This window comes from Neolamprologus brichardi, chromosome 7 (assembly GCF_056152115.1).
Source record: "Neolamprologus brichardi isolate AB-2024 chromosome 7, ASM5615211v1, whole genome shotgun sequence".
NCBI classification, from domain to species: Eukaryota; Metazoa; Chordata; class Actinopteri; order Cichliformes; family Cichlidae; genus Neolamprologus; species Neolamprologus brichardi.
Window position 1 is genome coordinate 26,297,686 of NC_142110.1, and position 24,151 is coordinate 26,321,836.

A 24,151-nucleotide genomic window follows, 5' to 3' on the forward strand; every position below is an offset into this window, starting at 1 on the left:
ACCACAAAGTAGTAAACACTAAACTGTTAGATCATCCATATGTTAACCCTGGGACTTCCTCAATGCAGAGGGCTCTATCCCGTGGATGGACTGGTATCCAGGGAATTTGAAATCTAGGTTTACACTTTGGCTATTTGTCACATTCCTGGAGTCACCCTCAGATGCATACCAGAGTGCATAGTTCTGCTGGGAGAAACTGCTGCTCCCTCTACAATGTTGACATTGGTGGTACAGTTGTGGTCAGAAGTTTAAATGCATTCATCCTGGGTAAGAGTGTCAGGTTAATGGTTTCCTTCAACCATACTTTTTCTAGAGTGAAATGTTAGTACATTATACATCCTTAATTACTTTAAAAAACAAAATTTGGGTGCACAATTTTAAATTTCTTTTAGATTTTAGAAGTTTTTAGAAGTCAACACAGTGTCAAAAGTATGGATACAGGCTCAATAATTCACCTAATTTCCTTCAGGATTAATAAAGTATTCTGAAAAATATAGATATATTTACATACACTTACTTAAATCTTTTAACAAGTGGTGCTGAAGATTCTAAGATGGCTTTTAAGTTGACGAGGCAGAGCCCTATTAAATTTTGGCTAGTGATCATGTCCAGTACAACTGGTGATTTCTCTTGGCACTCATTAGACTGACCAATTCTTAGAACAATGGCAAAGTCTAAGGGAGCCAACCCAAAATTACCATGGCATTCATGCCCATGATGAGTGTACATAAAATTCTGACCAGAACTATATGTGCATAATCAGTGTGACTTTCAACATTTGTTTTCGATCTGCTTCCATGTTCACTACATGTAGACAATCTGGAAAGACTAACGGTTAAAGAAAATGTGGGAACACCTAAGACCTGTTGAGATGATCCACATTAAGCCAAGACAGGTGATGATTGTGTGAGGGGCAGACTGTAAGAAGTTGACTAGGAAATGATTGAATTTTATTTAGAAAAAAGGTATTTCAGTGGAACATACTCGATTCCCCAGTGTAACTATGCAGGCTAATGATTAAAAAAACCTGCACAATGATAGATTTCTAGATCTACACAGATGAACTTCGTGTCTCAAAAATATAGGTCATCTAGCTAAATTAGACTTGGACAGAGGTTGGTGTAGTGTGATTTATTAAAGGATCCCTGGGTTTTGGCTTCATAGCCCAAACAGTAGGGTTGGGTGATATTAGTTTAAACTTTAACATGGTTTGTGGTAACAGAAAATAGGGAAGAAAGTTTGCTAAGGTTTTATAAATGCAGGCAGCTTGCAGACAAGTGTAAGTAAATTAGGAGCCTTTTCCATCCTTTTGTTTTCATGAGCTACTGTCAATGATAGCCCATTTCCTAATGTGAAGTGTGAATTTACTGAAACAAGGTGTTGGCAGCAGCATTTGACTGGAAAGGTAGTGATACACCTTATATTTAATGACACTGTGCAAGTTACACAAAAAAAAGCCTAGGTACTGTTTTCCCTTGAAAATGTAACACTTTAGCTTGTCATCTTGCTTTAGTTATTGCTAACATTTTTTATATCATGTAAAAATGTATAGCTGTATATTGCAGATATTATGACAATATGATACAGCACAGTCTTCCCTAAAGGTTGACATCTTTAATGACTTTAAAAATCAATAATTTTGTGCACAAATGTGAATGTATTTTGGAATTTCTTACTAATATTTGGTTTATTTTTGTCCCTTAGAACATTGCACGTAAGATGCTTTCGGTAGCCATCAACAGGCTTCTGGCTGGATAATTAACTAATATACGTTGTCTTGTGGGCTCAAGCATGCCTATTTCTTTCTCTCTGACTCTCAGGATTTGTAATTGCATTAGTCTGAGTACTTTCTCATGACAGGGCTTCTGTTATAGGATTAGTCGTCATGCTAGCACAAATCAACTCTTGCACACAAATACACAAGCACAAGAAAACTGACTGCTATTCTTTCACTGTAGGTCAGCAGAAGAATAAGTACCATTATATTTTCAGGATTTTGGTATGTCTTTGTTTGTTTTTGTAATGAACACTTGGTTATCTTTGCATTGAGACTGGAAACAGGAAGTTAGTCTACCCAGATGTATCAAAAGCCACATGCACCTGGCAAAACTGTGTCCTAAAATTGCTTCCAATTCAGCTAAACTGCATCTTCAGTAACTCTTCTGGTGAAATGTATTTGTTGTTAACTGTTGGTTGTACAAATATCTCTGAACCATGACTCTGATATTTATTTACATAAATCACAAGCTTATGATTTGGTGTCATTGTGAAAGCCTATTTTAAATGAACTATTAATGATCTTTACTTCAACCTAATTGAGTTTGCAGCCCAAAATGCATGGACGGAGGCATATTTCTTTTTTCAGTAGCATTGTCACTAATGTTTGGAGTTTCCACTTTTCTTCACTGTGTTGCCTGTTCCATTAGGCAAAGCTGACTTCTGTTGACATGTGGTGGTTTGTGTAGATAAAAATATCTTGATACCATCCAAGTCTATGGCATGTTTTATTCATTGAAGTTGGATGATGCAAGTTACACTCAACATCACAGACTGATAAGATGTAACGGCGGGGAAGCATCTGATGGAAGGTTTGGTGAAGTAGAGGTGGGTTGACCTTTTGGTTGATTTTTGGTGTGTACCAGATGGATTGTCATGGTGATAATTATGCACACAGTGACACCCAGCAGATTTCTTCCTGAGTGAATCATGTCGTCAAATATAGATGCTTGTTGATTTTGACTGTGGGTAACACATGTTTAGAGACATTCAGCACAGCTCAAGTTGTACTGAACAGCTTTTTAATTCTTCTGCGTGCGTGTGTATGCATGCACACGTGTGTGTTAATGCCAACAAATCCTTTTAACACCACATGTGGTGAACGGTGCACAGATGGTCTCACTCTCACACACAACCTGCGGTCCCTGGCACACACCTTTTCGAAGCATTTGGAATGTCGTCTCACTCTCCCACATGTAACTGGATGATAAGCTGTTATCCATTTGGTTCTTCTTTTGGTCAAACATGTCAAACGTTGAGTATTTGGGATACAGCTCAGGAGGTAGAGCAGGTCATCTTATCAGAAGGCTGTTTTAATCCCCGGCTACACCAAATTATCCTTGGGCAAGATACTGAACCTAAGTTGTGCTCTGATGCATCCATCAATTCAATTCAATTCAATTTTATTTATATAGCGCCAAATCACAACAAAAGTCGCCTCAAGGCGCTTCAGAGTATGAATGTGTGTGAATGTTAGATAGAAAGCACTTAGAGAAAAGAAAGCATAGTTGTGTGAATGGGTTACTGAGGAAAGTTGTAAAAAGTGCTTTAAGTGCTCAGGTAGAGTAGAAAACTGCTGTGAATCTCCTTAAAAGTGTCCCTAATCCTTAATCCAACCCCAAACTTGTTTTGGCATTATAATGACCTGTTATTACCTGGGCGAGATGAGACATTAAGGTATTTGGTAGGGCTGTTCGATATAACGATATATATCGGATGACGATATAAAAACATCTATTGTTTCATTTTACGCTATCGTTTGTTTCGTGGTGTTGCAAAATAAACTGTTTACGGAAATATTTTTTTCATTGTTTTGATTGTCACTGTAGTGGCTATATTGATTTCTTAAAGTTCTCTTTCTCTTTTATTTAATATAACCACACTAGGGACAGACAAGCGCCTGTTTTTATGCGTTGTCATTAGCAACAACGACGGTAACACCATCGCGTGTCCGCTTGTTTATGTTCCACATAAACCTTTCACAATAAAGCTCAAGATCCTGTTGAGACTTTTCAAAATAAACTGAATCACGTGAAAGAGCAGATTATTTACGGATGAGAAGTAAAAAAGCGCCGCCAGGTGCTAAAAAATAAACCTTAGACTCAAACGTTAGAACAGGCTTTTCCCCGCAGCACGCCGTGTAATAAATACTCACAAAGAAAACGTCGGCCGTTACAACTTATGTCTAAAAATGTATCGTTTCATGCATCGGTTAAAACACTCGACTCCAGCTACATGACGTGCAGCTGGAAACACTTCCCGCAAGTCGAGCTGCCCGAGATTCACAGAATTTACAGAAAATGTTACATTTTTGTGATTTATATCGTTATCGGGACGATAGAATTATTATATCGGGATATGAGATTTTGGTCATATCGCACAGCCCTAGTATTTGGTGATATAAAAATCCATGTTTCATCCAAGTGAGCTATATTTGAATGAGACGTAAGCAGATTTCTCTAACATTTGTTATGTTTAGTTAGTTATTTACTTGCTGTTCAATTTGTCTAACTGTCGCCGTTGAATACAATTTTTATAATTTCCATGTTTAAAGCAAGTGTTCATTGATAACTGTAGTGTATTTCATTTAATGTCAGATTACTGGGTAAGAGATGCATGTTACATTGTAAGCTTAAGTGTGTTTGGTTGGGGAAAGTCAGTCTAATGAGTAGTGAAAGAACGCCCATATTTTCTAACATACAAGTAGAAAGCATGGTAGTAGCAATTGAGTAGAAAACAAATAGGGAATATGACAGTTACCACAGCAGAGGATGAAAGATGGCAACATTGTTTGTTGCTGTCTTTCGTCCTTTCATTCACAATTGAAAACAATCACTATTCCTCTTACAGTATTGGTCAGAGGTTAATTTAAATTTACACACACTGATCATCTAATGTGTCTCCACCCAAACTGTAATCAAGGTCAAGGCCATATTTGTTGTTTGCAGTAACCTGTGAATTGTGATGGATCGTGAACCACACTGACATTAGGTTTGTTTTACAGCACTGCATGTCATTAACCAGTGCCTGGTAGGGCTGGGCGATATGACCCAAAATTCATATCTTGATATTTTTTACCTGGACGGCGATATAAGATATATATCTCGATTTTTTTTTTTAAAGCCATAAAGTAAGAACAAAAAGAGAGTTCTTAGTCAAAGCTGTGTCCCAGACGTCACACAGGCACTTTTATTAACATAGAGCATAGATGTACATAAAATTTACTCAAAAATAAATTATGAGCATTTATTAAATAATAATGCTCCATAAATAAAAGAAAACAATGTTGTTTTTGTGCATAACAAAAAGCTCACAATTGTGCAGTCAAAATGTAAACTAAAAGACGCTGAGCACAGTAACAAAGACAGATTTCACAGCTGCTCTGTTCCCAACTTCTACTGTGTGACTCACAGCATTGAGTTTGAAATCCTCTTCGTAACCACGTCTCTTAACAGGTGCCCTTTATGGTCCTTATACACAGTAGGGTAATATTACGTTGAAGCACAGTACGTATCACTCCGCGAGGCTCCTCGGTAGCCGTAATGCTCTGAAAATCCATCAACCGGTGCAGCACCGTAGCTTACCAAAGTCGTACTAAAACATTTTTTGACAGATTGCTGAGCGCTGTGTTCCACATAAAATCTGTTCGCGGCCATCAAGCACAACCAGAATTCATACATAAGGCGCGCTGTCAACTTTTGAGAAAATGAAAGGATTTTAGGCTGTGCAGCGCCTCTGGGCTGCATGGCGTTAGCGTGGTTAGCTCGTTAGCGTGGTTAGCTCGTTAGCGTGGTTAGCTAGCTAACCATGAAATAACGGCGTCCAGCCCCACGCACGGGGCGATGCGCAGTAACTCGTTAACGGAGATTTGCCGTGTCCATCTTGTCGCTTCCTGCAGGTGAAGCGATGGGGGAGGAGGGGGAGTTGTGTTCAGTGAAGGAGAGGCGAGGCCGAGTAATGTTGCGTAAAGACAAAAGTGGACGAAAGAGAGGCAAACTTGTGGCTCCACAAGTAACATAGACTATATCGATATAAAGGATATTGTCACATCTTATATCTCGTATAAAAATATATCGATATTTTTTAAAAACTCGATATATCGCCCAGCTCTAGTGCCTGGTATGTTTGTGCATTCGTTAGATCATTGTTTATATGCAAAGATTTGCAGACCCATGCTTACATGTAGCTGTCTTGTGTCACTAGTGGGCATTTCAAAAATAAATGTAACAATCATCAGTGTGAGCGACTCTTGTTTGTGTCACTGCTGTTGCTTTAACCTAACCTGCCACAGAGAAGAGATTCATTATGGTTTTCCTGCTCAAAACTGTCCAATATGGCTGAATTAAAACTCAAAGGAAGAGTAGGCCAATAATGAATAATGTGAAAGACTCATTGCCAGTTATCACACATGATTCATTTCAGTTCTTGCTGCCAGTGGTGACACAACCAGTTCTAAATCATTTCTCACATGGTGATAGAGATTAATACACAGACACCAGACTGATACCAAAACCCAAACTTTTCTGGGTAATTTTAATTTTCATTGACCAAAGGTTAGAGATAAGTCCTTTGCTTTTCTGTGTATTTATAACCATAACCCTGATTACTCTTTCGCTGAACACAACTATGAAACTAGCTCGCGTTTGGGGAAAGCTATATTTTTCATTTCCTGGGTGTGTAAGTGTGATTACACGTGACAGCCATATTTACAAAATTAAAAGTATAGTTGTGTTGATTTTAGAAGGGAAAGAAACTGATTCCTTTGCAGAATAATTATTAACTGACTTCATTTCAAAGAAAACAGTTATGTTTCAGACACATGTGGGAAATGTTTACACTTTTTCTTTCTGTTAATGTGTTTGTTTGTTTTTCTCAAATTTGATGTTAAAATAAAACAAGTGATGGACTGTTAATTTTAGTATTATTAAGTATTGGGACAGTCATAGAGTTTTTGTGATGTTGCCTCTGTACCACCACCACAGCGGATTTTAGATTAAACAGTGAAGACTGAAGTGCAGAGTTTCAGCGTCATTTCAAAGAGTTAAACCAAAAGTATTGCATCAACTGCAGAGGAGTTGTAGACTGTTGTTGTGATTTGGCACTATGGAAGTAAAGTTGAACTGTAGTCCTCGATTTTCAGAGGACAAAACAAGATTTTAAAAGTAAGCGCCCGATCACCAAATGTGGCATTTCTTTCCTTGAGACCTTTGAAATGAGGCCTTCACTGCTACCATGCTCAGTTGCTCCTTATTTGTGAGTCTCTTTGCCTTCAGTAACTGAAAAGGGAGTTTTAGACATTGACTTTATCTGTCCCTCACTGGGGAAAGTCACTTGTTAGTAGTACAGTAAGGTTCAGGAAGAAAAAAGTGAAATGGACCTATATTAGAAAAATAAATAGGAAATTTAAATCAATTTTAAAAAACAAACAAAAAAAGCCAAAAAGGTTACCAAAAGATAAACAGATATATATAATATATATATTTATATGTACAGTGTGTAGATATTCCCTGTGTGGGAGTTGTGCAGTCTGACTGCTGTAGGGATGAAGGATTTGCAATAGTGCTCCATCCCACACAGTAGCTACAGCAATGATTTATCATGATTTATTATAATTTCGCACTGGAAATTATAATACAGTTTTACTAGTGCTGTCAGCGTTAATCTCTTTAAAATGACGTTAACGCCATAACGGCATTAACGCGGCATACCTAAACGCGGTTAGCTTGTTAGCACGTTTGCACGTTGACGCCGTGCAGCCCCACGCACGGGCGATCCGTGGTAACTCGCTAACGGAGATTTGCCACGTTAATGCTGTTATGGCGTTAACGTCATTTTAATGAGATTAACGCTGACAGAACTAATTTCTACTGCTTTTTTTTTTTTTTTTTTTTTCGATGTTTCGTTTTAATGCACAACTAATGCAAGTGCATTTTCCACTAAAAAAAGACCTGAGACATATCACGGAGCGGCTTGTGACTAAAATATATGACAACATTAGGACAATGCAGTCTCCAGTTTTTGAACTAAAAGAATGATAACACAAGAGCAGCACTGATGACACTGTCGATTACTAAAATATTAAATAGCTGCAGCTATTTAGGGATTTCCATTAGGTGGTAGTACCAGGTACTTTTTTTTTTTCAAGAGTAACTCAAGTCACTGTTCTGAGAAACTCTTGGGTTGCTTTTGCACTACGCTTTAGGTCAGTAATTCTCTTGGCAGCTATACATGCCAGTGTCAACATTGTCTCCACCATTTTTGACAGATGATGTGGTATGCTTCTTTTCTCTCCATTTCATGCTTTTGTCTCCCCATAAACCTGGTTGAAATTAATTTTGATTTCCAAGATTTCAGATTTTCGTTTTTCTTCAGAACTGTGAAGGATTTTTTAGATGTTTAGTTGTCAGTGTTTTTGTTGAAAAACTGTTGTCAGACTTTTTATTTACATGTTGCTCCTCAATACAGTTTTACAGTTCTATTGCAGGTCTGTTCTTACTTGCAAATCTGGGTGAATTGCTTGTGTTGCCATCGTTTAGAACATCAGCGTGTTATAGAGCTGCGCGTTAAATGAATCATCAAACCAAAATATTTGTGTAGGATTTTTTTTTAATAATTGAATTATTCATATAACTAGATGAATTGTTGTCATGCCTTTTACTGTTCTGATAAATAATTGTGTTTATTGCGCCCAGTTTCAAAGAACTGACAGGTTAAATGCCCAGGTGTTTCCTGTTGCATTGGTTCCTTACTCATGTACCTGCAGTGTAGGTCAATAGTTGCAGACTGGTTCTTGGTCATCATGTTAATTAATTGTTAATTAATTTTTAATTGTGAATCACAAGAGGCTCATTTTGGGGTCATATTTAAGGCCAAAAAAGAAGCACTATGAGTCATAGCACAAGAAACTGATTTGTACAATGTGTGGAAAATTGTACAGAAAGAGAGACATGTCACCAACAAAAAAGGACTACATCCAATGAAAGAAAGTCTGTGTAGTTTCTGGAAAGCAGAGTACCTGGAGATCTGCATTTTATAGAGAGAGGCTGATCTTGTATCTTTGCACAGGAAGCTGTGGGTTGATAGAAGTCTGTCTCTCTGGTTCTAAATAAATCCGATGCAGCTAAAGCTGCTTTGCTGCATCAGCTATCAACAGAAGTTAAAGCAGCCTAGAACAGGGGAGTATTCCCTGTATGTAACTTGAAAGAATCAAGATAAACATAATAATACATTATTAATAGGGATGGGTATTGATAAGATTTTCATGATTCCGATTCCATTTTCAATTTTGTTTAACGATTCGATTCTTTATCGATTCTCTTATTGATTCTTTTTAAAAAAGGAGAACACTAAGGTCGATTAGCTTAGAACTTTGTTTTATATCTTCTCTTTGAACAAGATAGAAATTTAGGAGTAACATGGCCTTACAAACCCAACAGTAAGATCTTAAGAGATCCACAGCCTACAGCTCTTCAATGGGGTGTCACAGGGTCCCCAGAAAAAAAAAAATGTAAATGTAAAATAAATATTCTTCTGTAGCAATAACAAAGTATAACATAAATTATTCTGTAGCAATTACACAAGAATATCCAGTAATCTCCCTGCCTACAATTAAACACATTCACTTACCGAAAATCGGGGGCATCTGCTGTGGCAAATGGGTGCAAGCCTTTGACCACAAACTTAGTCACTGCTCGGTGACATTCGTCTATCCTGGCCTGAAAGGAGACACTACCGGTAGACTGTAGCAATAACTGCCAGCATCTGAGCCAGACTCTGTCTGTCTCTCTCATCATGGTCACCTAAATGCACAGTAATGGCAGGTTTTGTAATAAGGCAGATCGCGCTAACATAATATGCACTGTTAGTTGATTATTTACCTGCCGCATTAACGGGAGAGGACGTGCAAACGTTACCGTTGCTGCTGGGTTGAGATTCACGAGTCCGGAGCAGAATTAAAATCACGACATTCATTCAAGGTCATCGCGTGTTTTGTGAGCAAATGCTTTTGCATATTTGTAGTGTTTCCTCCCTTAAATAAAATATCTACTTTGCAAGTATTGCAAGTTGCCCTGTTGTCATCCGTTCTCGTAAAGTGTAATCAAACTTTTGAGCGTTAGGCACCGTGTTTCCTGCCAGGTAAGTGACGCTCCGCAACGTGGTGACATCATTCGGGGCGACTGGAATCGATAAGGGAATCGTTTGCAAAAATGGCAAACGATTCCAAGGAATTGAAATAGTGGGAACCAGTTCTCAATAAGAACCGGTTTTCGATACCCATCCCTAATTATCAAAATATCCTGGTTAGCCTAATCTTATTTGATCATCCATCATGCAAGTTCTCCACTTTCAGCACCTCAAAGAGATGTGGTGTTTAGCTGCAGCACCTTTCACCTTCTTCCTCCTTTGCATGCTAGCAAAGTCACAATGCAATCTTCCAGTTGTATATACAAGTATTACTGTGCAACTCAACCACAGCTAAATGCACTCATCACCTTTGAATGTTTTAATCTCCGATTCATGCCTGTCTCCAAGGAGATCAGTTTTGTATATTTCTAAAATGATGACTGTGTTTTAGTACGCTGATTATTCAGCTGCGCTTCCCTCTCTCTACAGCAGCCAGCTTCCATAATGGGATCTTTTCGGCGTCCCAGACCTCGATTTATGAGCTCTCCAGTTCTGTCAGACCTTACCCGTTTTCATGCAAGCACACCTGCTCTACAGATCTCCAACATCACTGTGTGGAACAGGTGAGCTGACTTCAAACAAGAAATCCCACAGTACTTTAGCTTGATCTTTGTGATCCATATTTAATTTACATTTAAAACCAAAGTAAGCCGAAAGTGACTGTAAGCTAAAATTTGAAGTGTTTTTGTTCTGTTGTAATTTAGTATTTTTATAAAGTCACTTTTCCATCAGCAAATTTCATCTTCCCCTTTTATTCAAAGTCGGTAATTTATGTCAAAGGGCCTGCACTGACCTGTTACACTTCAAAATTTTAAATAGGCAGCAGTTAGAAGTTTCCACATATACTAACAAGTCAGGCTGGAATACAGAATATAACAAGAATTTGCCTGAATGGAGCACTACATTGGCTCAGTTCATTGGTATAAATATCAGACGTTATCAGTTCTAGACTGCACGACTCCATAATCCCAAAACACAATGTACAGATATTATCTTACCTTTGTTCTACCTTTAGCACTGGGGTATGTTTTGTCATGTGTATAAACATTGGTTTTAAAAAAACAGAAAAATATAATAAGAGAAGAAGAGGTTATATTGAAAGTTTCAGAGGTTAGAAATTTTCTATTTGGTTTCATATCTGATTAGCTTCTGATTTTAGTGATTTAATCTATATTGGTAATGGCCTAATGAGGGCTGCGTGGTTATGTCTAGAGTTATTATCATGATAACAAGTCTTTTTTTATTTCCAGACTGACCATTTTCCTGAAACCTTTGTTAGTCGTGTTTGTGGTTGAATGAAAACAATTCTGCAAAGAAAAGTGGGCCACAGTTCTTCCACAGCGACATGAAAGAGTCATTGCCGGTTGTTGCAAATGCTTGATTCCTGTTTTTGCAGCCAGAGCAGGAACAACTGACTTACTTACTTACTTTTGATTAACAGATAGCTGATTAAATAATCTGTTGAGCCCCTTTGTCCCTGGGGGTTCATGGGCTGTGCCGCCAGGTCTGTGATTTAACTATAGACTTAACATAGCAGCAACTGGTATCCAGAGAAATGGCAGAATCTCACAAAACCATTTTTATGACCACCAAACACATGTAAAACAACAAACAATCAACACAGGTAGACAGATTCTGCGAAAAGATGTCAACACAAAGTGCGGATTCCCACATTCACCCAGTAATATTTACACGGATCTACACGGACAAACAATGTCTCTGCTGAAAGCACAGTCTTCACGGATATTTCAAAACCACAAGTTTTATCACGCTCCAACCAAAATTCACTGAAAAAGAAGCAAAAGAAGACCAAAATTATGCTTCACGTTAGAATTTATGCTAATATTTTTTTAATCTTACCTTTTCTGTCTGGCTTCCAAAAAAAAAAAAAAAACTCAGATAAAAACACATTTCTTGCATCGCTCCCTCTCCCAGCTTCAAGAGTAGTTTTAGGCCATAAATCACTCTTCTACCTTCGTTTGTTTATCCACAGATGCATTATGCACCCGGTCTACCATTGTGTACAGTGGGGTGTCCGCTTTTTTTGTTTTACAAAAATGACCTAAGTTATGCTGTTCAACAAAATTTTCAACTTTCACAGATGGTGCCAAATTGTTCCTATGCTTAGCTTAGCCTCTAATTAAACCCGTGTAGCTTTGCTCTGTGTCACTTCAGCAGCATTGTTCTTTCCATGGGTAATGTTTATATGTTGATTCATTCAGTTTTTGGTCTACTCCAGCATATTTTCAAAGGGTTTATATGCTATAAAGGCTAAAAAAAAACAAAAAAACATTAGTCCAGGAAAAGAATTTTTCAGTGTTCCATCCTCAGTTATTTTGACACAATTGGATCTGCTGTGATGCTTACATGATTATTTCTCACATGTGTTAGCTATGATACCAAGATAGGTTTTTTGATTTTTATTTTTTTTTTGTGAAAATGGAGTTTATAATTTTAGAGAAATATTAAATTCATTTTGGGCATGATGTTTTCAAGCAGGAACCCCAGAAAGCCCATAGGGTATTAAAGGTTAAAAGAAAACAGAAAAACCCTAAAGTATCTTGATGCGTGCTCTATTATCTAGGTAAGAAAATCCCCAAAGGTTTATTCTGCTCATCTGCAAATGTACTCTATATAAGGTTGGGGAAACCTGCAATCAGCTGAGACTGAAGAAGTCACTTGGATGAATGATGAAATGTTTCTTCCACTGAAAACGCTACATCCAGAAGAACAAAATCAACTTTTTGGAAAGTATATGAGGAATGTGGAGGGCCTAGACATGGTCCCAACATAGCTTAAATTGCTCCTTTGCATTGACTCTTCATCCCTGTGGAACTGTACTAGAGGGTTGGAAATGTTGAGGGTGGTGGAGAATGCTTGGCTGGTTTGTCCCAACTAGGAACATGAAGGAGCTGCACGCTGTACTAGTTGAAATCAGGTCAGAGGTAGGACTGCCAGTCTAGGATGGACTTGTAAATTTCTTGTAGGCATTCAGTTGTATTTAGGTTTGGTGACTGCTAAATGCCATAGCATGTGACTCACATCATTGCCATCTGTTTCTTGCTATGATGGCAACTGCACTCACTGGCAGCAGTTGTTTTCTAGCAGGATAATGTGTGACATCACAAGACTGAAACTGCTCATAATTGCCTCAAAGAACTAGTAAAGAGCTCAAGACGGTCACCTTGGATTTACCTCTGAACTCTCATTGACATCTGATTTCAGATCAGTTAAATTTTACTAGCGCCAAATCACGACAACAGTTGCCTCAAGGCATTTTATATTGTAAGGTTGAATAATACAATAATACAGAGAAATACTGAGAAAATGACCCCTTATGAGCAAGAACTTCTGCAACAGTGGAAAGAAAAAACTCCCTTTTAACAGGAAGAAACCTACAGCAGAACCAGGGAGGGGCGGCCAGTTGACTGGGGAGAAGGAAGACAGGACAAAGGCGCACACTGTGGAAGCGAGAGAGAGATTAGTAATAACTAATAATTAAATGCAGATAGGTGTATAAACACACAATAAAGGGGGAGGGGGTTGTTGAGTGAAGAAGAAACACTCACTGCATCATGGGAAGTCCCCAACGGCCTAGACCTATTTCAGCAACTAAGGCAGGGCTCTATCTAATATGCTTAACTATATGCTTTGTCAAAAGCTTTAAGCCTAATCTTAAAAATAGAGAGCATGTCTGTCTCCTGTGTCCCAAGTGGTGGCTGGTTCCACAGAAGAAGAGTCTGGAAGCTGAAGGTTCTGCCCTATTCTGCTTTTAAATATCCTAACCTTATCACACGATTTACTGAAGAAGATTTGAAGGAGTCAGGAATTACCAAGAAGTGCATGCGGGTGCTGCAGGATATGCACTAGAACAGCAAGACAGTGGTGTGGTGTGTCGCTGGTGTAACAAATGGGACTGCATCAGGAATGAGGTTAACAAACAGATGTGGACCAGCAGGAGTTTTCATTGACTAGGAAGGGAGCCTGGATATGTGGAGGTATACTCTGATCAAGAGTAAAGAAGAGTGAGAGGGAAGAAAGGTTAATTTGCAAGAAACAGATGTAGAGAAGGAGGAAGAGGTAAACAATCCAAAGCAATGACTGGTGTACAAGAGAAATGAAGACAGTACAGGCAGGGTGGAATGGGTGGAGAAAAGTATCAGGGGCGATTTGTGACAACAGGATGCCAACAAGGGTGAGTCAAATTCCTCGTTTGTGTGTACAAACTTATCCAAATAAAGGTTATTCTGATTCTGCTGATTTGGTGGCAGTGCCAAAAGCGACCAGGATGGATAGGAATCAAAATGACTCTTTCAGAGGGATGGCTCAGGTTGTGCAGTTTGGAGAAAGAACTGGAGATAAGATTGTTTCGAAATTATGCAGAAGAGCGACAGTGGAAAGGTACATCATCTTTCAGTTCTGAGGTTTTATGTATCAGAACAAAAAAAAATCATTGTGTCCTTGACAATTCACACAGATTATTGAAATAACCTGAGATGGACACTTGACATATCTCATCATGCATTTTTTTTTTTTTTAAACAGAAACTAAGCCAAGGTGTAGACGCAGTGTGTGAAAGATGAAGTACACCACATGATGCAGTGGCCTGTAGAACCACTTTTAACAGCAATAACTTGAAGTAATTCTTTTTGAATGATTTTATCAGTCTCTCACTTGGCATTCGCATACCTAAATGCTTCAGATTAACAATGCATTTTTTTATGTCATTTCATAGAACTGGACAAAGGGTGTTGAATATGAAACTGCCAGGCAGGAGAAAAAGAGGTAGAGCAGATTTATGAATGTAATGAAGGAGGACATGTCAGTGTTGGCATTACAGGAGCGGATGCAGGGGATGGGGTGAGAAGGATGAAGATGAGCTGCTGTGGCTTCCTCTAAAGGAAGCAGCTAAAATAAGATGGAGAAGTTACAGTTGAAAATTCTTTATCCTACTGCAGCCCAGTTTGTCAGGGTGTTTAGATTATTTTATCACTGACAGGAGGAGCTCATACCTCTGAATCTGTGGCCTGTTTCCTGCACTCCACAGCTCAGAGCAGGATGTTTAATAGGAAATAGAGGCAACAGCAAGGTCATATCCTGAGAACCAGCTTAGCTGCATGCAAGGACATTGGACATAGAGAGGACACACTTAAATGCAACTGACCCAAGGAAAAGAGAAACAGCCTTACCTAGAGGCATCATATTTTAGGTTGTCTCCATCTGTATGTATATATGTCTCATTCTTATTAATGCAATTATTTTCAGCAACACAGATTTACCCTTAAACTCATGTGTCTGTGAAGGTTCTCAGTCATCCAGGTCATCGTAGTCTAAGGAGCTTGGAAAGAAAAGTGTCTGGACTTCTTTAAGTTGCTTGAAGACGTTTCACCTCTCATCCAAGAAGCTTCTTCAGTTCTAAGGGTCAAATGGTGGAGAGTCCCAGATTTAAACCCAGTGGGAGTTTCCCCCCAAAGAGGGACAAAAGGACCCCCTGATGATCCTCTACCTAATCACATGAGCCAAGGTGTGAAAACGGGTGTGGACCACAATCAGCCAGGGTTTCGGGTGAGCTCATTGTGAATTGTAGCCAACCTTTACATGGAGGAAGTGGAAAGAAAGGCTCTTGGCTCTTTTAAAGGGAGAGTACCCAGCCACTGGTACAGATATGTAGACACCTGGGTCAAAATCAAAACACAAGAAGTGGAATCTTTCACTGCGCACATTAACACCGTGGATAAAAACATCAAGTTCACCAGGGAAGACACAAAGGACGACTGTTTGCCTTTCCTGGACTGCGCTGTGCACATTGAAGAGTATGGCAACCTCAACATTGAAGTTTACCGGAAGCCCACACACACGGACCAGTATCTCCTGTTTGACTCCCATCACCCTCTGGAACACAAACTAGGAGTAATTAGGACCCTACACCACCGGGCAGAACATGTTCCCTCTAAGCCTGAAGGGAAAAAGAAGGAACACACACATGTAAAGGAAGCACTTAAAACATGCGGCTATCCTAATTGGGCGTTTTGTAACGTCAGCAAAGATGCACAGAAAAGAAGATCAGACACCAGCGAGGGAGGATAAGAAGGACAGACGCAACAACATTGTCATCCCCTATGTAGCCGGTGTATCAGAGAGACTCAGAGTTTTCTCCAAGCATGACATCCCGGTGTACTTCAGACCCAGCAACACACTCAGACAAAAAACTGGTTCACCCGAAAGACAAAACTCCTAAACACAAACTTAACAACGTGGTGTATGCTGTACAGTGCAGCGAGGAATGCCCAGACCTCTACATTGGAGAGACCAAACAGCCACTTCACAAGTGCATGGCACAACATAGAAGAGCCACCTCCACAGGACAAGACTCAAAGTCACTCTTTTGAGGAAGCCAATGTTCACATTTTGGACAGAGAGGACAGATGGTTTGAAAGAGGAGTGAAAGAAGACATCTATGTCCACTGTGAGCGACCATCTTCGAACAGAGGCGGTGGTTTACGACACCAACTGTCTGCCATCTATAATCCAGTTTTGAGTTCCCTCCCCAGACACCTTAATGCCCACTCCCATCCTGGGCCATCTGACCTCAGGAAATCGCATGATAGGGTGGAGCCAGGTTTCACAATGAGCTCACCCGAAACCCTGGCTGATTGTGATCCACACCTTTGCTGATTAGGTTGTGATTAGGTAGAGGATCATTAGCGGGTCCTTTGTCCCTCTTTGGGGGGAAACTCCCACTGGGATATTCCTCTCCTTCCATCTCAAATGTAACATCTGACATTAGGGGGAAGACATTTTTACACTTTAAGTAACACTCTTGGTATAGAGTGTTTGTCTTTTTCATTAGTTAGTACTAAACCTAATAACCGGTTGGGTCACTTCAAAGTTTTCATTTTGTTCTTCTTAAGCCAGTGTGTGTGGACTGGCTGGTGTGATTTGGATCATTGTCCAGAACGCAAGTGCGCGTCAGCTTGAGGTCAAGAACAGATGGCCGGACATTCTTCTTCAGGATGTTTTGTTAGATGGCAGAATTCATGGTTCCATTTACCACAGCAAGTCTTCAGGTCCCGAGGCAGCATAACAGCCCCAGACCATCACACTACCACCACCATATTTTACTGTTGGCGTTAGAGTCAAATTGTTAAATGTTGCCATTATTGTACTTAAATTTGTATGTCTTGGTTCAAACTATATGATTAAGGACATTCCTTTGTTTCTATTGTCCTCCCCAGCCTGTTGAAAGGTGGGGGAGGCTATAGTGTTTAACTACAGGGACATCGTATGTGAAGGTTCTGTTTCTGCTTTCTTTAGTGAGGATGTTTTACTTGCCATTTATGACCTCACCTGTGCTTGTGTATGGTGAGATAGTGAGACCGTTAGAGGGCTTAAGCCATTTACAGGGTGGGGGAGATTACCTTTTGGTGAGCAGGAGGTCACACAAACACACCCCCAAACACACACACACACTCATGTGCACACGCACACACACGCCTAGTGCCTAACACCATGGGGGGTTTTTACAATGAGTGTTTGTGAAACTGTGTGTCACAGAAATAAGAGGCTGCAGGGGAAGCTGGTTCTTTGAAGTGGTCTGACACCGAGGGCAAAAGGGCTGCTCTGAGATCCTTCCCTTGCTAACATGTGAAAAACCGGTTGAGCTGTTCATCTTGCTTTGTTAACAGGAATACGTTTCTGAACCAGAACCAAAGATAAATATAAGAAATTTGAGTTACATTCTACCTGAAATATTTGACCCTGGTGGTATAAATGTTATGATGCCTTCAGCTTCAACTGAAAATCTAAGGAAATAAGTAATCTAAGTATTACATTCTTTTAAAATGCCTAAGATCTAGCTTACTGGAGACATAATGCAGTTTGTTGTTTTTTAGTTCTTCAGAAACTCGCTATGATAAAACAGAGATTTCTGTATTTAAGTTATGATCGATACAAGCTAGAATTTATTTGCTTGACCTGTTTTATTTCTCTCTCAGGGTCCAATCAGCTGTGATCAAGGTGTTCAAGGGGGGAGCTCTGCAGACTAATGAGCTCTACACACTTAACGAGAGCATCAGGTGACACTTTACTTTTTCTTTTCAAAGTAGCCTTGTTGAATCAGAACAGAACAAAATGCAGAGACAGAAGAAGTGGAAAGAGTCGGCAGAAACAATAAGTGAACAACTAATTTAACTTTAAATTAACTTTTTTTATATATATAACTTTTTATTTATTAATTTACAGTATGATCTTTAAATTAACTTAAAGAAGAAACTGGTTTGGACTGTGTGAGTGAGATAAAAAGGAACATGGTAGCTGCCAGTCTTCCTCACTGCTCAAGTCTTCTGTGTCTTTGTAGGTGGCTCCTTAAAACTGAGATGGGTTCCTTCATCACAGAGTACTTCCAGGTATTTTCTCTTCCTCTTTTACCTTTTATTACTCCTGAGTTAAGTAACAGAGTTCATGTCAGCAGGAGTCTCTAAGTCAGAAACATCTGAAGGTCTGTTTGTTTTCAGTGGGCAGGGAAACATTTACTTTTGCCGATGTTGGGCGCTGTCCTTACTTTGTCTTATCATTAGTCTTGTAGTACTGGTACTGGATTTTTGAGCATTTTACCAATACTCAATTCAATTCACTGCCACCACAACAACACCCATTTCAAAGAACTTAATACATTAAGGTAAAGAGGACTACAAATTTGGAGAGATAACACTAATGATCAAAAGTGAATCCTACATGGTGACTGCCAGTAGGAAGACCTCCAGCAGAACCAGGCTCAGTAAGAAATAGTGACGGGATGAGGGGAAAGAGAATAGAAAAAAGTATTGCATAGAGAAATCAGGAACAATAAACTGGACAAGATACAAAGTACAGTAAGTAGTATAAGGAATTTAATAACGTACAATAGTGGCATGTAGGTGCAGTGGTGAAAAGAGAGGAGCAGCGTAGAAGTTCTCAATGCATCATGTAAAGTTGCTACAATTTTATAGATTTTTGCTGATATGTTGATCACCGAAATTTTAAAGTTAATCATTTTTAAAGTTAGTCAAATTTGTTATTTTATGGAAAATAACCTTTAAATTCTTATGGATTGTGAGCCACAGGAACTACTGTATCACTGCCATTGTAGTTTTTGTGAGACTTGTAGTATTTTACAGTTTTGTCTCGCTTGTATTACTGATCTTAAAATTGGAAAGGCATTTATTATGAAATTGCAGGCCTTTTTGACAACACAGGCCCTTTGTGTTCGGATATAGTGTCCTTTTTAATTTTTCTTTCTGTTTTTTTTTTTATATTATTTTTTAAATGAGATCTGCATGTTATGTCAGCACTGAGTTTCTGGTCTTCGTCTTTGTGCTGAAATGTCTTTCCTCTTCACATCCTGAAGCAGCTTAGCTTTCATTCTGTCATGACATTCAGATTAAAACTTTTGGACTTCAGTAAAAAAAAACAAACGAATATTTAAATATCCAGTGTTATTATCAACAGTACATTTCTGCTTTATATATGCACCAATCAGCCACAGCATTATAATCATAAAAATAAAGTGAAAAATACTGAACATTACAAATCACTATAATGTTCTGTTAGGAAACCTTGCAATCAAGCATTCATGTGGATAATACTGGACATATACTAAGTTCTTCTAAAAGCCAGTATGTTTATGGAGCTGCTTGAAAAGCCTCTGGGCACTGATTTAGGTAGTTATTCAGCTCATAGTGCTTTATTTAAAAAGCACTTTGCTCTCAAACTGCAGGCTTATTCATGGTTCCTAGTTCATTGTTCAAGTTGTTCAAGTAGAATGGGAGACAGGCCCTTCATTATGGAACCAGCTTCCAGTTTGGATTTGGAGAGACAGACACACTCTCTGCTTTTAAGATTGGACTTAAAACTTTCATTTTTATAAGGAGGCTTTTAGTTAGGTCTGGAGATATCGAGATTAGACTCGGCAACCAGTGGCAATACAATATTTCCACAGTCTGGAACTGAACTCTATTCTCCCAAACAAGAATGCTCGCCTTAAAAGAGTGGGATTTATCAGAGATTACCTTCAGAACTTGGGAGTAAAGCATGGAATAATTAGCCTGCTTGTAGTCTTGACTTCAACCCCGTCGAGCACCTGTGGGACTTCGGTGTGCTCTTCTTGTACAGACTCACTAACTTGTGACAAATGCTGGTTTAAGAATGGAATGCCATCCCGCAGTAGTGTGTGATCCACATGAGGAGCAGAGAGCAGAGGTGAAGGACTGCAGTAGCTGTGGATGCTTCTTCCACATGCTTTTGAAGCCTGTTTGTTTGAATCAAATGTGGCTCCATTTAAGGGGAAAGAAACTGGCTTTGCAGCTATAAAACACTTTACTACCAAGAAGCATTGTTAGAAGTCGGTGGTGACTCTACCGACAAGGCGCAGGAACTTTCACTTGAGCCAGATGAAACTATGGTGTCATTTGATATAGTCTCTCTCTTCACTTGCATACCTACAACAGAGGCAGTGGAGACTGTTAGAAAACCCCGATTAGATTTGCACACTGTTAGATCCTAAAAACAAATGAATCCAAATTTGGTTAATGAATCCAGCCATAATTCCCTTTTTTTTTTTTTTTGCTCAGAATAAGAACATTTTCATACAAATATTTGTAAATGAATCTCATTATTTGTTTGTTTTTTAATGTCCTTGTAGTACAATGAGTTAACTAATGTTAGTCACTGTACAAGAGGACCAATGATTGAATCTCTTGATATTAATTGATATGACTGCTTCAGTCATTTAGCTTTAATCAATTTGCTCTGAACTCAAGGTCAAGAAACAATTTTCACCTTTAGATCTCTCTCAGTGGCTAAGATACTTTATGAATTACTTTCACTAACACCAGAATTCAATTCATAACACTGAAATTCTTAGAAAACCTCAATTGAAAAATTGTGTCACTAGGAACAATCCATGGTACTAGAACTGCAGTCCCTGATCAGTGTCAGCCGTTGCCAAAAGAGCCAAGCAAACCAAACAAAAAAGCGCTGTGAGTGCTCCAAGTCTGGTTGCCCCGCGCAACTGAGAAACCACAGGGCTCCTGGTTCCTGTGACGAGCAAAAAGAGCTGCGAAACTAAAGAGCAATTTCTGCTGTATCTCATTATCTGAAAGGAAATGTGTGCTGTGTAAATGTGTTCACTGTTACAGTGATGATAGTTTCCTGTGCTACTTACTAACACAATAAATAAGGAAGAACAGCAATGCTTTTTATACTCTGCCTTTAATATTTGACCCATGTGTTAAAACACCTGTATGCATGCTATAATAACAATAATACCTTGTTGGTCACTGGTTCAGTAGTGATATTTTTACATAAATACAAGCTAGAGTGGCTGTGGCTCAAGAGGTAGAGCAGGTCATCGACTAGCTGGAAGGTCAGTGATAAGATATTGAACCCTGAGTTGCCTGTGATGCATCCATGTGAGTGTTATTATAGTGATATCAGGTTGAAAGTGCGTAGGTTAGAAAAAAGTACTCTTATAAATGAGCCTCATAGTATTAAAATGCTTTGTGTGCTCAAATTGAGTAGAAAAGTACCAACCACGATATTTATAATATGATTAGTTCTTATCTAATGTATGAATGGATTTTTGTTTGGGTATTAGTGCGTTAATTTAGCAGGTGGGACACTGACAATGATTTTCAGACAGCGCTGAACACAGGATCACACAGTATTTGGACTGGTTAACTTTCAGTCTGAGTCGTTGGGAATCTCTTTATAATCCTGTCTTCTGTTCTAATCTGACATGTGGTAAGATTAAATATATGATTATTTTCTGTTTCATGTTGTCCCAATTTGAAATGGCAGTTGCATGAAATGTGGCGTGAAATTTAAAGACATCAGCTTGTAGATGATGACCTACTTATTGACTTGATTGTCCTGGATACACATTTCAAGTCTTTGTCTATCTGTGTTGATGTTTTAGAATCAGCTGCTGAGTCGAGGTCTATCTGGAGTCCTGGAACAGATCCTTCTTCAAAACAGTGACACTGGTTAGTAGGGTGTTAATATAAAGAAGCTGGAATCTCTTATGTTTAGTTCGCCCTATGTTTACTATCATTCCAGAACAATGTAGAAGAGAACAGGCCTGGATCAGCACTGTCTCATATTGCATAAAATTGAAAATGAATACATTCTTGTAACTATAGGATTTAAAATGACAGAAGGGAAATTTGATTAGGTGGGGTGGTATTTAAGCCACTGAGAATTTTGCATGAAGTCATTTGCAAGTAGTAAGGTTTATTTACATAGTGCTTTTCAAGAACAAAATTCAAAAACTGTTTTACAGAAATAGGGATACAATATGTCTGTGAAGGTTCTCAGTCATCCAGGCCACCTCGCCAAGGGATTAATAAAGTTCTGTTCTAACTCTTTAAAAAGCAAGGATGGGGGTACGGAGCTCAAGTACACAAAGCTCAGGTACACTTGGGTTGTGCAGCAGAACAATGATCTAAAGCACACCAGCAACCTCTGAATGATTAAAAAAATAAAGGTTTTGACTTCGCCTAATTAAATTTTAGACTAAAGCTAAGATGCCTTTACATGAGCTTACACAGGCCGTTCTCTCAAAAATGAACAGCCTGTTTAGTCTGGCTGAATTTAAACAATTCAGGACAGAAGAGTGGGCCAATTCCTCCAAACTGGTGTGAATAATTAAGTCTTCCTTGCACTCACATAACTCCTGACAGCACAAGCAAAAGACTAGAATTTCATATGTTGCTATGTATGCGTCTCTATCCAGTTAATCCCACCAAGAAATGTTGAAGTTTATAGCACTCTAACATTATATTATGTCTTCAGTCAGCTGGGAAAAATATTTAGCTGAATCTGCTCTTAATTGTCATTCCATTAAGACTGAACAGAGTAAGTTAGTAGAATTTGGATTAAAGGGAACTGTATTGATATTTTTGCACTCCCACTGTAGAAGTTATTGAATTCTATTATGTTGGGTTTTTTAGCTGTTTAGTAAATTGTGACTATTGTGTGTAAAACTGGTTGAAATGATTGAACTAATAATTGTTTCTCTAATAATTTTGACTGATTTAAAATGTGAAAAAATAAAAATGTGTTAGACTGTGACTCTGATGGCACCCCACATTTTCCAAAAGTTGCTGTAGTGGCCGTGTCTGATATTGTCTGGTGGACCATGGAATCACTGCATATATGATTATGTTGCCACTATGTTGCAGCCAAATAAAGGATATTGATCTGTTATAAAGTAACAGGTTTCAGCAGAACATCATGCTTTTGTCTATCTTGTGTTAACCTGGTTGTTTATACAGACAGAAAAACAGTACAAGTAAGTCCTCAGATGGTGGGAAAAGCTCAGCATATCACTGTAATATTGGTTGTATTTCTAACTCTTGTGTCCCCACAGATGACAACCAGCTTAATGTCCTTGCCTGTATGTGGGACCAGTTCTTCACAGAGACCCTCCCTACACTGCAGGCCATCTTCTACCCTGTCCAGGTAAAGTGTTCATCGTCCACATTACAAAAATGTATAGTTCAGTTCTTCCCGAACTTTAATAATACAGCATTCAATTAAACCAAGACTTCTGGAGCCTTTTTATATTATGTTACTTATGTTATGTTATGTTACTTTAAAATAGGGCTGTCAATCCAGAAAAATGATTATACAGTGAGTTTTGCCGACAATGTTGTGATCTGTGGTGACAGTAGGAAGCAGGTGAAAGAGAGAGATGAGGTATGCACTTTAAAGAAGAGGAATACAATCTAGTAGAAGAAAGACGGGTACAATCTATGTGAATTGGAGTTAGGGAGGTGTAATGTTTAAGATGCATGAAGTACAGGTAGTGAAGGCAGATGAGTTTAAATACCTGGGGATAACCATTTGAAGGAACAGTGTAAAAGAGAGAAGTCAAGAAGAGGTTACAGGCAGGTGAAGTGGGCAATTTGTGACAAAAGGGAAGTGGCGAGGAAGGTTGGTAGTGAGACCAACTATATTATAGAGTTTAAAGATGGTTAGTCTTACAAAAAACATGGGGAGGAGCTAGATGAGTCAGGAGTGGCAGATCATGCTCAGTGTTTGTAGACAAAATAAGAGAGGCAAGGATGAGATTGTGTGAACATGTGGAGATAAGGGCTTGTGGATAAATTAAGCAAAGGATATTAAAGAAGGAGCAGCTAAGGGTATTGAGGCA

General features: G+C 38.8%; 1 protein-coding gene across 3 annotated transcripts in view; it reads left to right on the top strand.

Annotated features, from left to right (window-relative positions):
* LOC102792422 (proline-rich protein 5-like) overlaps positions 1-24,151 on the top strand; it is a 40,573-nt gene that overhangs the window by 6,318 nt on the left and 10,104 nt on the right. For 2 of the 3 annotated variants that reach the window (XM_006782253.3, XM_035915205.2), the window contains exons 2-6: positions 10,393-10,523; positions 17,955-18,035; positions 18,317-18,365; positions 21,914-21,980; positions 23,366-23,457. In XM_006782253.3, coding sequence (XP_006782316.1) covers positions 10,405-10,523; positions 17,955-18,035; positions 18,317-18,365; positions 21,914-21,980; positions 23,366-23,457 — 408 coding nt within the window. In that variant the 5' untranslated portion in view covers positions 10,393-10,404. Of the gene's footprint in view, positions 1-10,389; positions 10,524-17,954; positions 18,036-18,316; positions 18,366-21,913; positions 21,981-23,365; positions 23,458-24,151 lie in introns of all 3 variants that reach the window. The other variant, XM_006782252.3, reaches the window with a different exon arrangement.